The following is an 18952-nucleotide window of genomic DNA, read 5'->3' as shown; positions in this document are numbered from 1 at the left end:
TAAGAAGTTATAGCCACAATAGTTATTTTATTTGTAACAGTTTCCAAAAGTTTATACCTATCTCTAATTGTTTACCAAATGTCTAAATCATAGTCTACATTTCTACATGATTTATTATGCTGTAACTGTAAGCATAATTTACTTGCCGCCGGCTATGCACATTTTTCTAGTGATATGAAAAAATATTTTTGATATATCTCGACCCGCGGGTCTAGTTGACAGAAGGCTGTGTAGTATGCATTTAATCAAGGAATGGACAACAGTAGTTCCATTCTCTACTACTATCTACTAACGACAACCGGTTTGTCATCGAGAAATATTGTATAAAAACTGATCAGCGCCTCTGACGGGCGTCGTAGGAACTATTTTGGCAGTACATTCTGAATGTTAAACCTTCGATACTCGTCAGTACCGACTACCGACTGTACAGAATCGCGCTAAAGAAATAGATAAGTTAAAACAAAATATGTATGTCATTTATATTCTTATTTACTTACGTTTAACACAATTCGGAGAGAGCAGACGTGTTATCAAACAGTTTCCGTATACAAAACATGTTAACCTAATTATTTTTACAGCTGATAAGCATTCACTAGGTCAACTTCGTAGACGTATTCTCATGGACAGGGAAACACCTGCTGTAAAATACGTTTGTTTTAGTGTTTTGTAACGAAAATCTGGTTTAAATCAAGATATTTGTAGCCAGAGACGATACACAAAGTGAGAGTGAGAATGTGGTCTTATTTATTGCTTATTCATCAAATTATTTATGTTGTTCTGGGTAGGCGACTTACAAAGTGTTACTCGCATTGAATTTAATTTGAGGAACCATAATTTTCACCTCCGCGTCAAAAGATTTCTAATGGAAAAAGGATACCAAAGTTCGTAAGCTATCTGTTCGCTTTAGGCACTTTTTGTTTGAAAGAGCTACTAGTTCTAACAGACAGACAAACAAAGTTATCTTTTTATTATATTAGTTAGGTAATCCATGTAGCTACCAAACTATGCCAACCGAATATGTCAATGAAAATCTCATACTAAATTGGCTCCACTATGAATATGAGCAGTCGATGATTTACATATCAGTCACTGTCAAGGTGTCTGTGAGTCATGAGGTCATGTCATGACTACATGACGCAGTAAACATAAACACACATAAAACACTTATAACGTATTCCACCTAAACAAATATGGAATTCTTGAAATATCAATATAATCGCAATAAAATTGTTTACACAACACTTCGTAAATCTACATAATGCAAATAAATGGCATTGAATACGTAAACATTTAAATTTAATGTTAGGATTATTAATTGAGCTAAATTAAACCCTGAAAACAAAACAATAAATATGTATAAATGTTGTGATGGAGGGAGTTATAAATTCCAGAAGGGCGTATGTCTCATTTTCTTGGATCTATCTTATGCCTTTCTTTTTCTAAAGTGCGTCATATCTCGTTCAATTGCTAATTATTAGGCAAACTGTCCCATTCCACATTTCCTTCCTAGGAAGTAGTTACGTATTATGCTTTTCTTAAATCGATGTACCCATCTAGGACACTGTAGTATTTTGTGTCATTCGGTCCGTGGCTGAAATAGACCAAAATTAAATGAATAGAAATACTGTTGCTGTTACCGTTATAAACGCTAATTAATTGCTAAATTCGTAAGACGCATGCTAGTTTAGTTGGTTCTGTTCTTTCATCGGACGGTTCAATGTTCAGGCTGGTCACTAGGTACCTAAAGTAACAGAGTGATATGGTCTTAATACTTCTAATTACTGGACACAAACTGTGACTTTTAATAAATTAGTAGCTTAAATACTCTGAGAGTAGACCTTCCTCTTACCGTCATTTTAAAGCGAACCTAACTCAGCTCAAAGCCAAAGGTATATTCATTTGATGATAAATTTTACAGTCACTGCGGGACTTTTTATCAATTACACACTGCACGTGAATGAGTTTGCACTCGAAGATGTTCATGATGATTAATAATAATCATTTATGAGAACTAAGTAGGTACTCTATCGAGTGTCCAAGCACTTGGTATATAGTATCATCACTAATTAGTCCGTTACCTATCACACCTGGCCTATGTACCATGGTGTTCGAAGGTGGGCAAAGCTGGGCTTCGTTTTTCTTATTTTGTGACGGATTTCAATGTGTCAAGTATGTAGCTAGTAGCTACCCATAATATCCCCTATAACGATATTTTCGTTCACCGTTGGAACGAGCGATAATTATTTCTAATACACACTCAACATCGAAAAGACATTGGCGTGTGCCTCGGGTTCGAACCTGCAATCACTTGCGTGGGAGGTACCAACTTATGCTACTCGGCCATCACTAGCATTATTGATACTCGTCTATTGTTTACGATTATAACGATATTTTCCCTCACCGTTGAAGTTTTACCCTTGTAAGTATATAATATTTTATGGAACCAGCATCTACAAGGGTATCACTATTAATTTTGTTATTAATATACCTACTTGATAAATGATAAAGCTATATAAAAAAATAACATCTACAAAATTCAGACGAGATGAATGATGAATGAAGCAAAAGAAGTGCGCACGGGTCGTAGCAAGTCGCATTCTTTGATCTCGTTCTTATTCGTGGGAATCTATGAGAAAAAGGCGAGATTTTATGTATGTAGTAAAATAAAAGTAAAGTACCTAAGATAAGCAATAATAATCAAGATCAATATTGCAAGTCATATGACGTTGACATTCAATACCAGTTATCTGATTTCGTTCATGCATTATTACAAACAGAGCAAAAATTTATCTTCAGTCCTCGATTTGGTAGTGTCGAATCTTACCTAATCCATATACCTACCTACCTATCTATTATGTATGCTTGAGTTATATGAAGATGGTGTCGGAAAAGAAAATTAATCAAACAATAACGTTTCTGAGAAAATGAACTAAATTCGTTGCCACTCTATACAAAACGCACTTATTCTATAGTATGATGTTGTAATCCTTTAAAACAATACTGAGTAGCACTTAAATCAGTGTGTTTTTTGCCAGTGTTTAAGAAATCTTAAATCTTTAAGATTTAAATTACTGAAATCACCTACTTACATACGTATTTTCGGAACTGTCGCCCGTTTGCCCTAATGTGATGATTCACACTGCAGTCTGTGTTCTACAAAACAAAACACGACAACGTTAAGATACATTATGAAAGAGAGGCGTTGCCAACCAACATTTGGGAAGTCTCACAAAAAGAAATAACAGCGTGACTGCCTACAAGTAAGATGTAACATACGTAACTAACTAGAACTTGTTTATTACGACTACAACAAATTATGCAGTGCTGCTGAGTATAATCCAAACTGTTCCAAACTCTGAGAACCGTATTGTTTAAGTTACATTAAAGCGCGATACACACAGAACACCGGTGCGTGTTAGACGCGGGTCGGGAGTCATGGCCCTAGATGCGTTGAAAAGAAGGATATAGGTATAAATCGTCATTTAATCTTCATTACCATACCTAATTATATTACTATAAAACTAGTTTTCTCGCCGCGTCTGTCTGCTTGTCTGTTCACGTTTAACTTAAAATCTACTAAACGGATTTTCATGCAGTTCTCATTGACTGGAAGTTTTTCTCAATAACTTCAATGTATAACGTGTTCCGGTTGACCAATCGTATCACGGGCGAAGTCGGGCCGCAAGTAAACTATAGAATGAACTTTATTTTCATCACATCTCGTGTCGCCACATAAACATACAGGCCACGTGAGGCCATTATGTCTCGTAGAAGTCATTTGATTGAATCGAAGTAAACACGTGCTCTTTATGATCACGAGGAAGCGCATTAAACATTGTTTTCACACCCAATAGAAAAATTATTGGAACAAAAGGTAATGGTCATAATTTTTATAACTTGCCCTTGCATAAAATATTTACGAGATAATGAGTTCTAAGTTATTACTTAAACTTACGGCCCCTTATATCCGTTAAATAGGTAGTTATATATTATTATCTGTAATTGTTGTTTCTAATCTATGATTGTGAATACCTCGGGTCATGCTCCTTAACATACCCATTGTTATCTTAGTATTTACTTCTCACGATTATTAATTTTCCTTTGGCCGCTAATGATTATTATGTAATTTGGTGCAGTAGACATAGGTACTATGCATATTACAAATAATACATTTCACGCCTGTTATCCCCACGTTTCAATGGCAACTTATTTTTCCATTTACCGGACACATTTCCAAACTTCTCCCTTGAGAAATATTCTGAAATAAATAATTAAGTACCTCGCTCGGTCCGGGAATCGAAACCGAGGCCTTATGATCAGCAGTCGGATACACTTGCAACCGCACCCCAAAAGCAGTCTGCTTATGAAAATGTGATGTTTTTGTTGAAAAGTTGTTCACGAATTTACCACATCCCCTTTATATTTTTCTTATAACCTGTGAGTACATATGCCAAAAGTACGTACATTCTAGATACCTACGTACATATTTTTTTAATGCTGATAAAGCAAATATTTTTTTTAATTTGTAAAAAAGACACCAACGAAATTGGGAACCTACTTTTTGTACTAAAGCATACAATGTTGACTATTCAGTAAATATATTTTCAGAAATGAATGTCACAATATTGTCACGGAAATAGAGAAAATACCTGTATTGTATATGGCGGTGCTATTAATCGTTTACCTATTTGTTTTTTATTATTAGATCAGTATCATGCGTTTCCTTGTTCCGTAAATATTCACATCGAACTGTTTTCCTGAGCCAGGCATACATGAGCCAATTAAAATAGAGATATATTTACACCAAGCTAATTGCTCACCGACGCGACAGTAAAATAGCCAGTCTTACTACTATAATATCACTTGTATGCAGCTGTATGTATAAAATGTACATAGCTATGTATGTATGTTCCATTATTCGGCCAAAACGACCCAACCAATTTCGATAACATTTGGCAGGCTGATAGATGAAAACAGGAATAAGTCCTCAGGAAGGTCATGGGCTAAGATAGATTGTTTTTTTTTTTAACTCGGTTTGTTTTAAATAACTTTAGTGTATGTCTGTTTTTCTTTTTAAATTTTATTCAGAAAAATAATCTATGGGTGAAGTTCTGTTTAAAGTGACCGACCAATTACTTTTATTATAATAATCAATAGCGAAGTGGCCAGCTATGAGTACTTTACTACTTATCATCGTCATCCTAGCCTTTCTTCCAACTATGTTGGAATCAACAAGTACTGTACTACTAACACTGAAAAATCATCGTAAACTTGTACCTTTAAATTATTTATCCTCAGGAAATTCGAAGATAAGAAGAATTTATATTCAAAAAATTGCGAAGGTTACGACATCTAGTAAAGCATAGAAAAATACGCACACGCTTATTTACTACCTAGTGAATCCAGTTCACTAAACCCGTTAGAGATGTCGCTAACAATGTGTCTACAGCTTTTGGCCCAAGTCAAAAACATATCCAAGGTCATGGCAGGTTCGACGGTTTATCATTTATGTCTCGTAACTTTCACTCACTGTAGGCAGGTATCATAGAGAGCTTGTACAGTCAGCTCCAAAAGTAGCTGAACAACTTCACATTTTCAAAACCTCTGTGTTACGTAACTTTCCTAAGTACCTTACTGATCAAAATCAGGTAGAGTGAGTAAGAATTAAACATTTCAATCAATGGCAAATGTTTTTTCCAGGGAAAAATGTGCACACTTCAGTATATAGGGTTTCAAAAGATTGAGTATGATCAGCTACTTTTGGAGCTGACTGTAGACAAAACAGCAATGTGTAGTCGCATCGTAGTATTAACTTACGCCAACGTACCAAAACCGTGGAATGGACGGAATCATGACACAGCAATTTACGTTGCAGTTTTCTAGATTCGCACATATAGGTATGTATTGTGCAAACTCTCTTTGCAACCTCCGTCTCTGTACCGGAATCGGCATTTGTTAAGTGTTGAGTCTTATAATGTCAAGGTCATAGGTGTATAACATTCATTCGCTCCTTGTCTAGTCTACCTTCCATTATCTGTCGTAAAACTCCTACTTCTGCTTAGCTGATATTGAGTAGGTACTGAAGTCATAGAAGTTAATATTTTAGGTAGGTACCTGTCACTATTTATGTATGCACCTTGTCTATTTGCATTGTTCCTTTTTTCTTCCTATTTCATCCAGAACATTAGATATGAATATAATACTTATATAGATACCTAAGTAATCAATTGCTTGAAGATTAAAAAGTGTGTCTACATCGGTACTTTTATTATATATTTGTAAACAGCGATAGCGATAAAAGCTCTATGTATTTCCGGTAAGCTAATGCGTGTAGAGTTACAAGTACAAATATCACGTGTTCTACATATTCATTACCACGGCGTTATCTGCGTCAATTATGTACTTAAGGGATACATGATACCGATTTTATATTCAGTAAGATAAGTGGTAGCAGTACTGAGTTCTGAAATTTCCTGAAACTGAAATCGTTAGAGCTTCCAGTTTGTACGCACTTCATTGTTTGTGGCGTGCTCCTATTCAAGGTTTGTGAAGTTCATTGATTGATGTTGACGTATGAGGTGGCAGGCACAGGCGGGCGCGTGGTCGGTCGTCGGACGTCGGACGCTCGGCACTCGAGGCTCGAGACGTGCTCGCTGGCGGCACTCGGCACTACGTCGACGGTTCACCCGCTCCGCGCTCCTAGTCGTTGGCAAACGTCGGACCGAGCGGTTGCACAGTCCCCGCTTTCCTACTCACTCACTATCGATCGTTTTCATTCACAATGTTTTTAACGTAATCTAACAAACATATGATACAAACCGGCCTTTTTGGTGCTACAATAAACACGCCGTTAATACAAAGTATGCTTTTTACGAGATAGTTTATTAAAATATCTCCCGTTGTTACCAGACTTTCTAAGTTCAAGTGAGGACTTTTTAACATTTTAGAACAGTATTATATTTTGTAAGACTTTTTGCTATTTGTGATCAAATATTCAACATGAAGGATAAGAAAAAAGGGTAAGTTATACACTTATTTATAAGTTTATTTAATTAATAATAATGACACTTCATAGGCCGGTGAATTAATATTTTGAATGGATAACCTCTACTGTTGTCGGGTTATTGTTCTAGTTGTTTTATGCAGAACAACATTTTTGAATGGCGTTATGTTACGGTGTTAAGTTTGTGCTGAACTTTATTTCCCTTATTATGCATTAAATATTTTAAGTGTTGATATAATTAACAATATAGCAACAAGTTGTAAATAATACATCGAATTAGAATAGTTATGTATATTATGCACCTCACGCGGTGAAACAATAGGTAGGTACCCATACCTACCTTATTAACTCTTTTCAAATTGTAACGATACAGTTGCAGTGTTCTTTTCTAATTAAAAAGCGACATAAATTCGTTTAAGCATTCGACCCTATGACATTTACCCACTTGAGTATAGAGTTGCTGAACAAATACTGTATGTGTATTGCGTACAGTAGTCAATCAGCTCATGTCACTATGATGATAAAGAAAATCAATTTCATGACGTGGTTTATTTGAGCGTTATGCAAAATTGATATTCAATGATTGAATTTCAAATGAATAAAATATAATAAATTGATATTTTATTTTTTGCTGCTTTTAACACAAAAATTGTAAAGTTTTCGGTAAGATTATGAATCTCGCAAGATTTTCTTACCAGCTCTACCTTCAAGTACCTTCCGAACTGGTACAATAGTTAATTGTAACTTTGACAATCAGAAGTGTCAACGATACTTGACCTACATTATTAGATATTTTGTTTTAGATTACACTTGTAATGATGATGTGCTGAAATACGCTGAAGTTTTACATAAACGAGATAATTAACACATTAAATACTTCGTTTGATAAACAGTAGTTTACAATTCTAAAATTAATATTATGCAAATAAGATTTTTATTTCAAGTTTAGTTTTTTTCATTGCCATTTTAAGGTCATGGGTATATTTAATTATAACTACGTACCTACATAGTCATTCTACAAAAGCATTTCTAGTATTGCAACTTTCATACATAAGTATGAAACTGAAACACTGAAAGAAAGTTTTTATATTAAATAGAAACTTTTAATTCACGGGCATCCAAGTGCAAACGAGGTGAATCTTCTTTTCTTGTTAAATTTTTTGTTTGTGAGTTCAATACGTGTAAAAAACTTATTTAGAAACAAAAACTTGTTGTCAGGAAATCCTTATTACGATTTAGTTTAGCAATGCGCAAATCACCTTGTCGTAATTCGTAACATTAAAAATTTAACACAAACAATACCTTCTGAAAATTAAATATGGCGTAATCTCGGTATTAGTAGGTACTCAAGGAGGTAGAGTTCGCAAACATCAAACGTATAAGAGAGAGATGAAGATGCCTTAGTCTCATCGTGCCTTTGGTGTAAAAACATAATTGTCCAACCCATTTTAACAAACATTACTTTTGGGTGCAAATGTTTATTTGTGTACTACGTAATTCATTGGCGGCGATAAATTTTAATTAAACACAACTATTACGAAATATTTTAATGAAGAATGATTTAACAACCTTTAATTCAACTTGTAAGACTAAAACTCCAAGACATTCAGCTACATGTAATTTATTCGTAGACATTAATGTTCAGTTAAAATGCTCTGTACAATATTTTGACAAAATAAAACACATGACTAAACGACATGACAATTACATACAAGTAAAACTGCTGTTTTTCATACCTCTTCAATGTCATGAACACAATTGTTATAATATTTGTGTTACACATGAAATAAAAGTATGCGAATTGACTTATGATACTTTTGTGTAGGTGTTTTACGTTTGTATAGGCGACTAGCAGACCCGCGCAACTTCGGTTGCGTCACATAAGAGAATCATAATTTTCCCCGTATTTGTAACATTTTTCACTGGTACTCTGCTCCTATTGGTCGTAGCGTGATGATATATAGCCTACAGCCTTTCTCGATAAATGGGCTATCTAACACTGAAAGAATTTTTCAAATCGGACCAGTAGTTCCCGAGATTAGCGCGTTCATACAAACAATCAAACAAACAAACTCTTCAGCTTTATAATATTAGTATAGATTTATGTTTGTTAAGTTGATTTTCACCTATACAAACATATTATCTTAAAACTAAAGAAGAACGTTGACGAATTTATCAATTCGTATTAGTTTCAATTCTACGCTAACTAACACAAGCTACTACCAAAATTATTATAATAGGATACGGCAATTAACGACAACACGCATTTTACCTTGGAATGCCTGACGTTTCGGCGCAGGTTAAACTGGCCGTGATCGCAGACCAACTTAAACACTTTTCTAATATTTATGTAAATAAATTAGAAACATTAGTAACTATTTGAGGATCGCAATAACGATTCTCTGGAAAATTGAACCTCTCTTCGATTCTGCATTATTACTAGGTTTAAATGATAAAAAAACAATTTGAAAATATTATGCAATATTGCACCGGGAGTCTAGTACCTAATATTTGTGAAGCTCTAGTTTTTCCCGTCAGCAACTATGTAAGTATTATGCGGAAAATCAACGTAAAAGTCGGCGCCATATTGACCTACTAGCTAACACGTTTATAGGTCGTATTCTCAACGTCCTTGTCTAAAAACAACGTCTCAGCAATCACGTGTACAAATGGGGAAACTTTATTCTAAATATTGTATAAGAAAACTGCCAAAAATAGATGTCATTGCTTTAATAGTCGTCATTGACTATGCTGGCCAAAGGAGGACGATTTTTGCAACCCAAAACAGATTTTGCAATTCTTTATAGTGCACAGCTTTTACCCGCGACTTCGTCCGCCACCTTAATTTTCCCATTATGCGTAATTTTTCCGGGTAAAAAGTAGCCTATTTGCTTTGTCGGGTTTCGAAATATCTCCATACCAATTTTCAGGCAAATTGGTTCAGTAGTTTAGGTGTGATTAAAAGTAACAGACAGACCGAGTTACTTTCGCATTTATAATATTAGTATGGAAGTATGGATAATGCCAGACGTTCCCATTTTTTTCACTTCAGCTTATATACCTTATCTTTAAAAAAAATGCTGTGCCGACTATGAGATAGGGCCAACACAAAGAAAACAAACATGAAAGAAAAGCGAGCTATTTGCTAAATTTTTTACTCTCCTCAAACATAATAAAATAACAATAACATCGGGAGAAAATAAAAGAATCGTTATCTTAGTTAAATATTGTGAAATAAAACATTAATTGTTTATCATATATACGCACGTATAACTTTATATGCTTGTATGTCATATTTTGATAATGAAATTCATCAAAGTGAGATCAATGATGATCATATCTTAGATAGGAAATAAATCTTATTTTGCAATAGATGAATCACATCCAGATATTGAGAGGAAAACTGATAAATTAGGTATGTTTATTTTATCACTATGATTGTATCTATATCATGCAGTGATTCGTAAGAAAAACGAAGTGCTTGTTATCTATGTGCTTGTATGGTACGTTTTCAACTTTTTCATATCCCTAAGTATATGAAAAATCGGACACTAGTTAAATGTATTTCGAAAAAAATGACTTGTAGACCGAGTTTGGAATATTAATCTAAGATAAACAGACTCGTAAATATTATGAGATCTTTAATAGCCTAAATATCATACTTTAATTCAAGTAATCCCAAGATACCTATTTACTATTTACATATTTAGTTTTTTAAACCCGTGACTGTCCCACTGCTGGGCAAAGATTTCCTGACGCACGAGCGAGGGGTTAGGCTTGAGTCCACCACGCTGGTCAGGTTGATCAGGAACTTTGCATGCCCTCAAGGAATGTCTTAAAGAACTTTTTCACATGCAAGGTTCCATCACGATATTTTCACTCACTGTTAGAGCAAGTGATAACTATGCCTATACTAATTAATTATTTTATTGTATGTATACCTAATACTAAAATATTTGTAACGCGTATTTAGATTGCAATAATAAATGCTTAGACAACTCAAGACAAACCAGTTTCGATGTCAAGGTTTTTAAAACTACATTTTACCAATAATGTAATTGAACGTTTCACAACCGATGCATGACAGACACTAAATACATATTAGCGTAAAAATAACCAATGAAATTAGCGATCTGGTCGCGCTGTAGGTAAAGATTTCTGTTTTAGTGCTGTGCGGTAGAGGGTACAAACTCCAAAAAAAAACAAAAATATAGGACTAACTAGACTTGCAAACTGAGCGGAACCTATTGAATAAAAACATAAAGTGGCTCTTTGATAGTTTGCTTCAACACTTGCACAGTAAATGTCTGATAAGCTATCTAATGGTTATCCAAAAGTGTTAAAACCGGCCCTTAGTAATTTAATTCCCATACTCACTTGTGAGTAGGGTTGCCAACTGTATACTAAATCATGTAAGCGTAATCTGTGATCTATCACATTCATCAGTATCAAGTTATCAACTTCTTTTAAAAAATGTTTACTCTACCTACTTTTATCTACTTAAATGATTGTCTATTTTATAAGTCCGTACTTCAAAATACTCTATCTTAGATAGATAGAGTTTTTTTATTGTTGTTATAAAATTGTAAAGTTTGTATGTTAAGAACTACTGGCGCGAATTGAAAAAATATTTTAGTGTTGGATAGCCTATTTGTTGAGGGAGGCTATAGGCTATATAACATCACACTATGACCAATAGGAGCACCAGCAGAGTACCAGTATTTTTTTTTACAAAAACGTGAAAAATTATGACCTATTCTCTCTTATGTGACGCAAGCGAAATTGTGTGGGTGAGCCTCTGTTTCGTCGAATAATATTTGGCAACCCTACTTGTGAGACAGACAATTTTATTCATAACAGTGTTCCCTACACGTGATTGTTCTCTCTTGCCCATGAGTATGAGACGATGAGTTGATGACAATATAAAGTTGTTGGATAACAACAAAGGATAGCCTGCCCTTGGGAATAGAATAAACCATTGATTTATTGCTATGGTAAATCGTTAAAATATTTACCTACATAGATTAATTATATTTCGTTGTTTATTACACTTTTATTATATTCGCCTATTGTTATTCTAAGTATAATAATTAAAAAACTTTTTATGTGGATTTAGAGACAGATTAATAAAAGTATTTTTATGTCCAGATTACAGTGGCATTACGCATTTAGGCCAACGAAATTCGATACATTCCAGATTTTTAAATAGTCCTTAAAATTGCAATGACTACATAAACATGACACAAACCGCGAATTAGCCGTTATTGTAAATAACGTTATCCTCGTTTACCTTTACTAACGTAATGATCGCGACAACAAATATATACATCTATGATATTTAATTAACTGCTCATATGATTGAAGTGAGTAATTTAATTGAAGTCCAAAAAAAAATGTTACAGAATTCCAAGAGCCTTATGGATTAGCTAGGCAATTTATCTGCTAGATAAAGTGTCAACATATTCTCGAGAGAACAAGAGAAGCAAGACACAAAAATAAATAAATACATCAAATCTATACTAATATTATATAGCTGAAGAGTTTGTTTGTTTGAACGCGCTAATCTCAGGAACTACTGGTCCAACTTGAAAAATTATTTCAGTGTTAGATAGCCCATTTATCGAGGAAGGCTATAGGCTTCGACCAATAGGAGCAGAGTACCAGTAAAAAATGTTACAAAAACGGGGAATATTTTGACTCATTCTCTCTTATGTGACGCAAGCAAAGTTGCGCGAATCAGCTAGTTTTATCTCTAAACCCCAATTGTTCTTAAATACAAACTTGCACTTACAGCAACTGTGCTTCAACGTGACTTAAATCCTAGCAAACCAAGTAAAATATCACGTCTGCAATGTATGTACAATACAGTATGGGTTCGGTAGTCATAAAGAAATAAATCTCTGACATACAATAGTTCACAGTCATTGAAAATGACGGCACAATAATACTGTTATTGTAAACTTGCGAGGTACCACCCCTATTACGTAATCCACGTGTAGCCATCCATTGTAAGTAGTTACTCTATGTTAAATTTTAAAATACGGATATTCCCTGAATAGACATGTTTTCCAGGAAAATAACCAAATTCGAATTGGTCCGTCAGTAGGATAAGACGCGTATTTTTTTCATCAAGGAACAATATAAAGCGGCTAAGTTAAAAGCATTATGGTTACGGAGTAGGGGCCAATGACGTCACGTTGTAGTACATTTTCTACTATACTGTGACGTCAAGCGACTTTGTAACTTCGCGGTAATCATTTGATTTTGTACATAAAGAAAAATACGTCATTGATATTTTTGCAATCTACCAGACGAACTAAAAAATATAAATTAGTCATCATCCCTATTGTCTTCATCAGTACAAGGTCGTAAGCAGGGCATCCATGTGAACTAAAACAATCATGTAAAGAGAATATATCAATAGGTACATACACGCACATATTTTTAAAGCAAACGTTGTCAAAATCAAGATCAAAAATAAAATCATTTACCCCCGGTTTCTGAGTATATTTAGCGGTAGTTTATCTGTTCAATAGCGTTTTAACTCATACAAAAAAAACGCTACTGAATATGGTTATTAATTTAGGTCAAATGCTAACACTTATGATAGTCAATGATACAGAGAGTGAATTTACCGCCAGTTCGGAAGGTAGGGCCAATGAGAAGAGCTGGTAAGAAACTCCTGGCCATCGATTAAGCTTTGAAGGTTACCATTTAACCGGTTTTGATGAAAGTTGGCAGGAGACAGTCCCCGCGTCGAAAATTTAGCTATATTTTTAACACGCGGCAGGACCGCAAATATTTTTGTAAATAGGTTAATGTAGAGTTTACCTCAACATTTTTAACATTTCTAGGCATTGATTCCGATTTGTAAGACGTTGGTTGATACGATTAGTAAGTTATCAAGTTAATTCATATGCTTTAATCTTTATTATTATCTTAAAATGTAATATTTCCATTCAGTATGTGTAGAGAGACCACAAACGTGGTGCTATGCAATTGTCTATTGTTTGTCGACTGTAGATCTCAGAACACAAATCTGTCGATGGGTTTCCACTTGGCTAATATTGCGAAATTATTCATTTAGTGGTCAACCTAGTGTCAATGTAGTTCAAACCGCCCGAAAGGCCTTTGACATGGCTTAAGGACTGTTATCTTTATAAACAACCGGGACCGACTTTGACGTGCCCTCCGAACTAAGGAGACGCTCAGCTCAAATTCCAATACGCGGTCCCCCATCTACGGAATGGGCGCGCCAAGGGCTACTTAACTAACAAATCATTAACCGTCCGGGCAGTGCAACTAGCTATGAGCGCCTATTTTGCGACATAATAAAATGTAACCAAGGGCCATGACATTTAGCGTTGTATGTATAACATACATTGTATGTATAAATTAGACGTGTGTGTGAGTTTATTTAGTGTCCTTGTCTTCATGACATGAATTACTTTGTAACTATTCATGATTATCCTTATGTAATATAATGTTTTTTTTTTGACTCGTTGAGTCAGTAGGTATGTAGTAACTTCAAGAGTACAAAACAAACGAACCGCAACTTGCAAAAACTTAAAAGCCCCAAAATAACATAGTGAAGTGATTGTGAAGAAATATATCTAAAACTCTCCACATGATACCAACTCGCACTTGACCTGTTTTAATAGATGCTGTTCTATAAATCTCATTTCAGAACATCACACTTCATGCTCCAATAAGACTGATACAATCCTAATTAAATGTACATTAAAACTATTAGGTAGAGATGTGGGCCGATTTGTACTGAAAGCGTATTCACTTTGTTTTTAAGTGATTGTTCGTACGTCTGTGAAATAATTTAGTGATACAAGTCTGGTTAAAATATAAAAACTCGCAAACAGTAACATGCGAAGTACACGACCATGCGATCGCCCTACTCGACCGCAGTCACTCCCGTCCAAATTACGCACTATGAACACACCCCAAACGACCTTAATTAAATAAATTAATTTTGCTACACCATTTCTTATTTATACGTCTTCTATCAAGATATATTTTCCCTAATAAGACCCATTTTATCAGCATAGACCGCGCTATTTGCACTTACGAGTCAGCGAAAACTAGGTAATATTACAGCAATATCAAAGCACGGCATGTGCACCTATGAACAAGATTAAACAGTTGCAAGTTTCAACAAGTGAATACTATCAATTACCAAGGGTAAGGGTTACTTTGATAACAAAAGTTTTATTTACATCGCGCCAGTCGCTTCACTGTTCCATAGGGACAAGACGTAAAGAAGGGCTTTGAAAAATGTGACAAGTTCCACAATGGCTGTGACTATTTGTTGTTGTTATTGCTATTGCCGTCCACATTTTAAAGTCCGGAGAATACAAAGGTAAGTGAATTGTGTTTTAAATTCATCAAAACTGAACACAGACTTTGACGTGTGAAGACTAGGAACTTTTTGATTACAATTTAATATTGTTATTCAAATAATCGTAATTACTTATTATGATGCTTTATGTGTCACTTACCCCCGGTTTCTGAGGTACATTAGCGGTAGTTTATCTATTCAATGGCGTTTAAACTTATACAAAAAGAAGCTATTGAATAGATAAACTACCGGTAAATGTACTGAGAAACCGGGGGTTAATCCTATTCTATTACATAAGTATAACAGTTGAGGTCCTAATAAATCGCTTAGTAACATATTTTAATGTCAGATACATTAAATAATTCATATGTCCGTGGACTTAATGTAAATAAGACTTCCTTTATTACATAGTAGTACTGTCGATACAAACCGGTCCTTATCTTACCTACAAGAGTTGTGTACGTTTATACTTAGACCCGCAGTCTTTATTCATAACGTGTACTGATGAACTTTGATTCATTTTCACGTACTTGTTTACAATTTGATTTGATCTTACTAAGTTATCTGTTTGATAAATTATGTAGAGGTGCTCTTTATTAAATAAAAAACTCCCGCTCTAAGAATGGCTCTTGTGTCGCGGGAACTTTTTGCAGACATACAAACAACGGACACAGAGTACAAACAGTCCCGACACAACTATTTGTGCGATCGCACAAACAATAAATCAGGGTGAATCGAACCCACGACCACTCGACGGACTGGTAGCGGCGTGACGACCACCTTAATCACAGCGCCACGGATCTTTGCTTGTCTAACCCCACGATCTCTCGTGTGAAAATGTTTCGCGTTATAATTATTCCATTTGATAGAGCAAGAGTTCTTAACATTAAAATCCTTGCCGACGTTTTACGATACTCCTTGAATACACATTTCATTTCATACCTAAGTACAAAAAGCCATTAAAACTGAGTTATTGGTTAAGAAAACGAAGTTAATAGCGCAATAAACCGCATCTCATAGTTTATCTTAAGTATTTAAAAACGCCTGCTTTTAAAGTCTAGAACGATTCGTATCTACTCAAGTATTAAAATCTGTCAGAGAAGCTCAAAGAAAGTATTTTTATAATGTAATGTGGTTAAAGTACCATTGCTTCAAAATTATTTTTACTGCTGAAGGTTAAATTTATTTTGCTAAGTTAATATTAATTGCATTAACAACAGAAATATTAACAGGAACATTAGTATTAGCGCGGTTTTCAAGATTTTAAAGCACAAAATTAATCTGATCCGCACGGTCAGTTTCAGTCAGTTTCTTCAGTCCTTGCTAAACATATTATTATTTTAAAACAAGCAGAACAGTTTACGCTTTTCAGTTCCACTCCCTCTCAACAAATTAGTTAACTTTGAGACGAGAACAACAACCGTTTTCCGTATATAATTAAAATAAAAATATACGTGAGGTATCCAAAATCTATACAAATGTATTCAATATTGTACGTTTTTTTCGAGTCGTATATCCTTTAATCGAAAATAGCGAATTAGGTTTATGAGCGATAATTCATTGAGAAATAACATTAGGTAGTACGTATTTATAAGTTTTATGTATTCAATCAGCTTTAAAAAATATTTACGTTCAAAGTCAACCAGTGACGTGTGCAATATCTGAACTCTGCACCGTAATTTATTTCCAGATAAGTCAAATATAATTATCATCAGCTGTTTGCTACGTATTAACACATATGTAATTTGCACCGAACATTTTTGTATGAGTTGTAAATAGAAACGTCCGAATAGATCGAGAATAGATTGTTATCAATGCAGTTTTTTTAATGTAGCAACTCAGAGTAAATAAAAAAAACTTTTGAAAAAAAGCTGTTGGTCCCTTCCTAGATGCGGTAGACTGGCCTTGTGTGAGTACTTGTCAGTAGTTATAAAAATAAATTAATCTTTTACCGTCCTAGTCAGGGCATTATTTAATTATACTTCCGAAATGAAGGAGGAGTTGGGCCTCGAGTCCAACACGTTGACCAAGTGCTGGGGACTTGGTATTCTTTCAAGAACTATGTTAAACTTTTAGACGTGTAAGGTTTCATCGTGATGATTTTCTTACAGCTAAAAACAAGTGATAGTTATATCTAACACACATAGCTGCAAAGATTCATAGGGGTATTGTCTCGGCTACAACCGCACTGCATACAATATGGTCCACTCAGCTATCACTGCTTCAATACTAGTATTAATATGTTTATTATCCTTGCAGTGATGGAGCCCACGAGGCAATGTTGGGAGAAGGCCAGGTGCCACAGATCGTCAGCGAGGACAAAGAGACGAAGAAGCAAGATGAGTACGAGGCGCTACAAAGTTTTCTTCGCAGCATCAGCTCCACAGCCACGCTGCCACCTTACGTTAAAGGAGAAACATATTCTTCGACAAAAGGTGTTTTTAACCAGGTACTTATATTTTTATAATATAAATTCAATATGTATATGATCTATGTATTTGGTAGAGATAGCACTTAACTCTTTCAATTCATCACTAGTATTTTCTAAAGATTTTCTCCCCTAACTATGTATTTTCCAGTTCGTAATCATGAAACTACTGATGTGAAATCCATATTTAGAGTTCATGATGACCGTAGAATTATTAAGAAACGTACAAATGAGCCGAGCAGACAAGGCGGCTAGTATACGATTCGATACGGGTAACTCGTAACGAAAATATCGCTATTGTGGGTAACGGTACGGCACATTGAAAACACACCGCAGAAGACAAAATAATAAAAAAACAGGGCCCCACTTGATTCTACATTATTTCTTGTATATAATCTGAATACACATACATAACTCAAATGTAACTGACTGACCTAGTGATCTATACAGGCACAGCCCAAACCACTGGACGGATCGGGCTGAAATTTGGCATGCAAATAGATATTATGACGTAGGCATCCGCTTAGATGGAAAACAATAAGGATTTTGACCAATTCTATCCCCAAGGGGAAACAATAAGGAATGAAAGTTTGATTGAAAATTCTGTCCTAAGTCACAAACTACGCGGAAGCAGAAGGAAGACTGAAGCTAATGCTCCATAACCCGATATTCAAATACTATGAACTTATAGGCCAATGTACAGCATTATTAATCTATTCTATGTAAAAAACAGTACGAACCAGTCATCAAAAGATAATTCGTAATTACCAAATAATAGTTCCGTAATTCGTTTATCAATAGCTGTTCAAACTATACGGGTGGATAACCAGGGAAAAACCCAGTGCCTGATGTCATTGTGATAAATTTATGTTCATGTGTCATAATAATATGATTTCAGCTTTAAACACTCATTACCAGATTTTCACAAACATGATGCGCTATTTAATATATCTACCCAGTAGTATACCAAAATATGCAGAAAAACATTTATACGCCTAAAGGATTTACTACACCCCTTTTCTTTGATCATGTTTAAGTCCAGAATCTTATGAGCTAAATACTGTTACGTCCAGCATTGGACACCGTAGACATACTCGTATATGTATAAAAAAATCTTTAGTTACCCATCGTGAAAGATATTTTGAGAAAAATGAAAAATTTAACTACCAAA

The 18952-nt window shown here is 34.7% G+C and overlaps 1 protein-coding gene across 2 annotated transcripts in view; it reads left to right on the top strand.

The window, feature by feature from the left end:
- The first annotated feature begins 6621 nt into the window (after positions 1 to 6621).
- The window catches only part of LOC142977555 (facilitated trehalose transporter Tret1-like), a 31799-nt gene continuing 19468 nt past the window's right edge, over positions 6622 to 18952 (top strand). Inside the window, exons 1-2 of one of the 2 annotated variants that reach the window (XM_076121503.1) lie at positions 6622 to 7019; positions 17613 to 17802. In XM_076121503.1, coding sequence (XP_075977618.1) covers positions 7000 to 7019; positions 17613 to 17802 — 210 coding nt within the window. In that variant the 5' untranslated portion in view covers positions 6622 to 6999. Of the gene's footprint in view, positions 7020 to 15273; positions 15375 to 17612; positions 17803 to 18952 lie in introns of those variants that run through there. The other variant, XM_076121502.1, reaches the window with a different exon arrangement.

Source organism: Anticarsia gemmatalis, chromosome 13 (genome assembly GCF_050436995.1).
Source record: "Anticarsia gemmatalis isolate Benzon Research Colony breed Stoneville strain chromosome 13, ilAntGemm2 primary, whole genome shotgun sequence".
Lineage (NCBI taxonomy): Eukaryota > Metazoa > Arthropoda > Insecta > Lepidoptera > Erebidae > Anticarsia > Anticarsia gemmatalis.
Note: the sequence above shows the minus strand (reverse complement) of the source record. Positions and strands in the feature narration are given on the sequence as shown.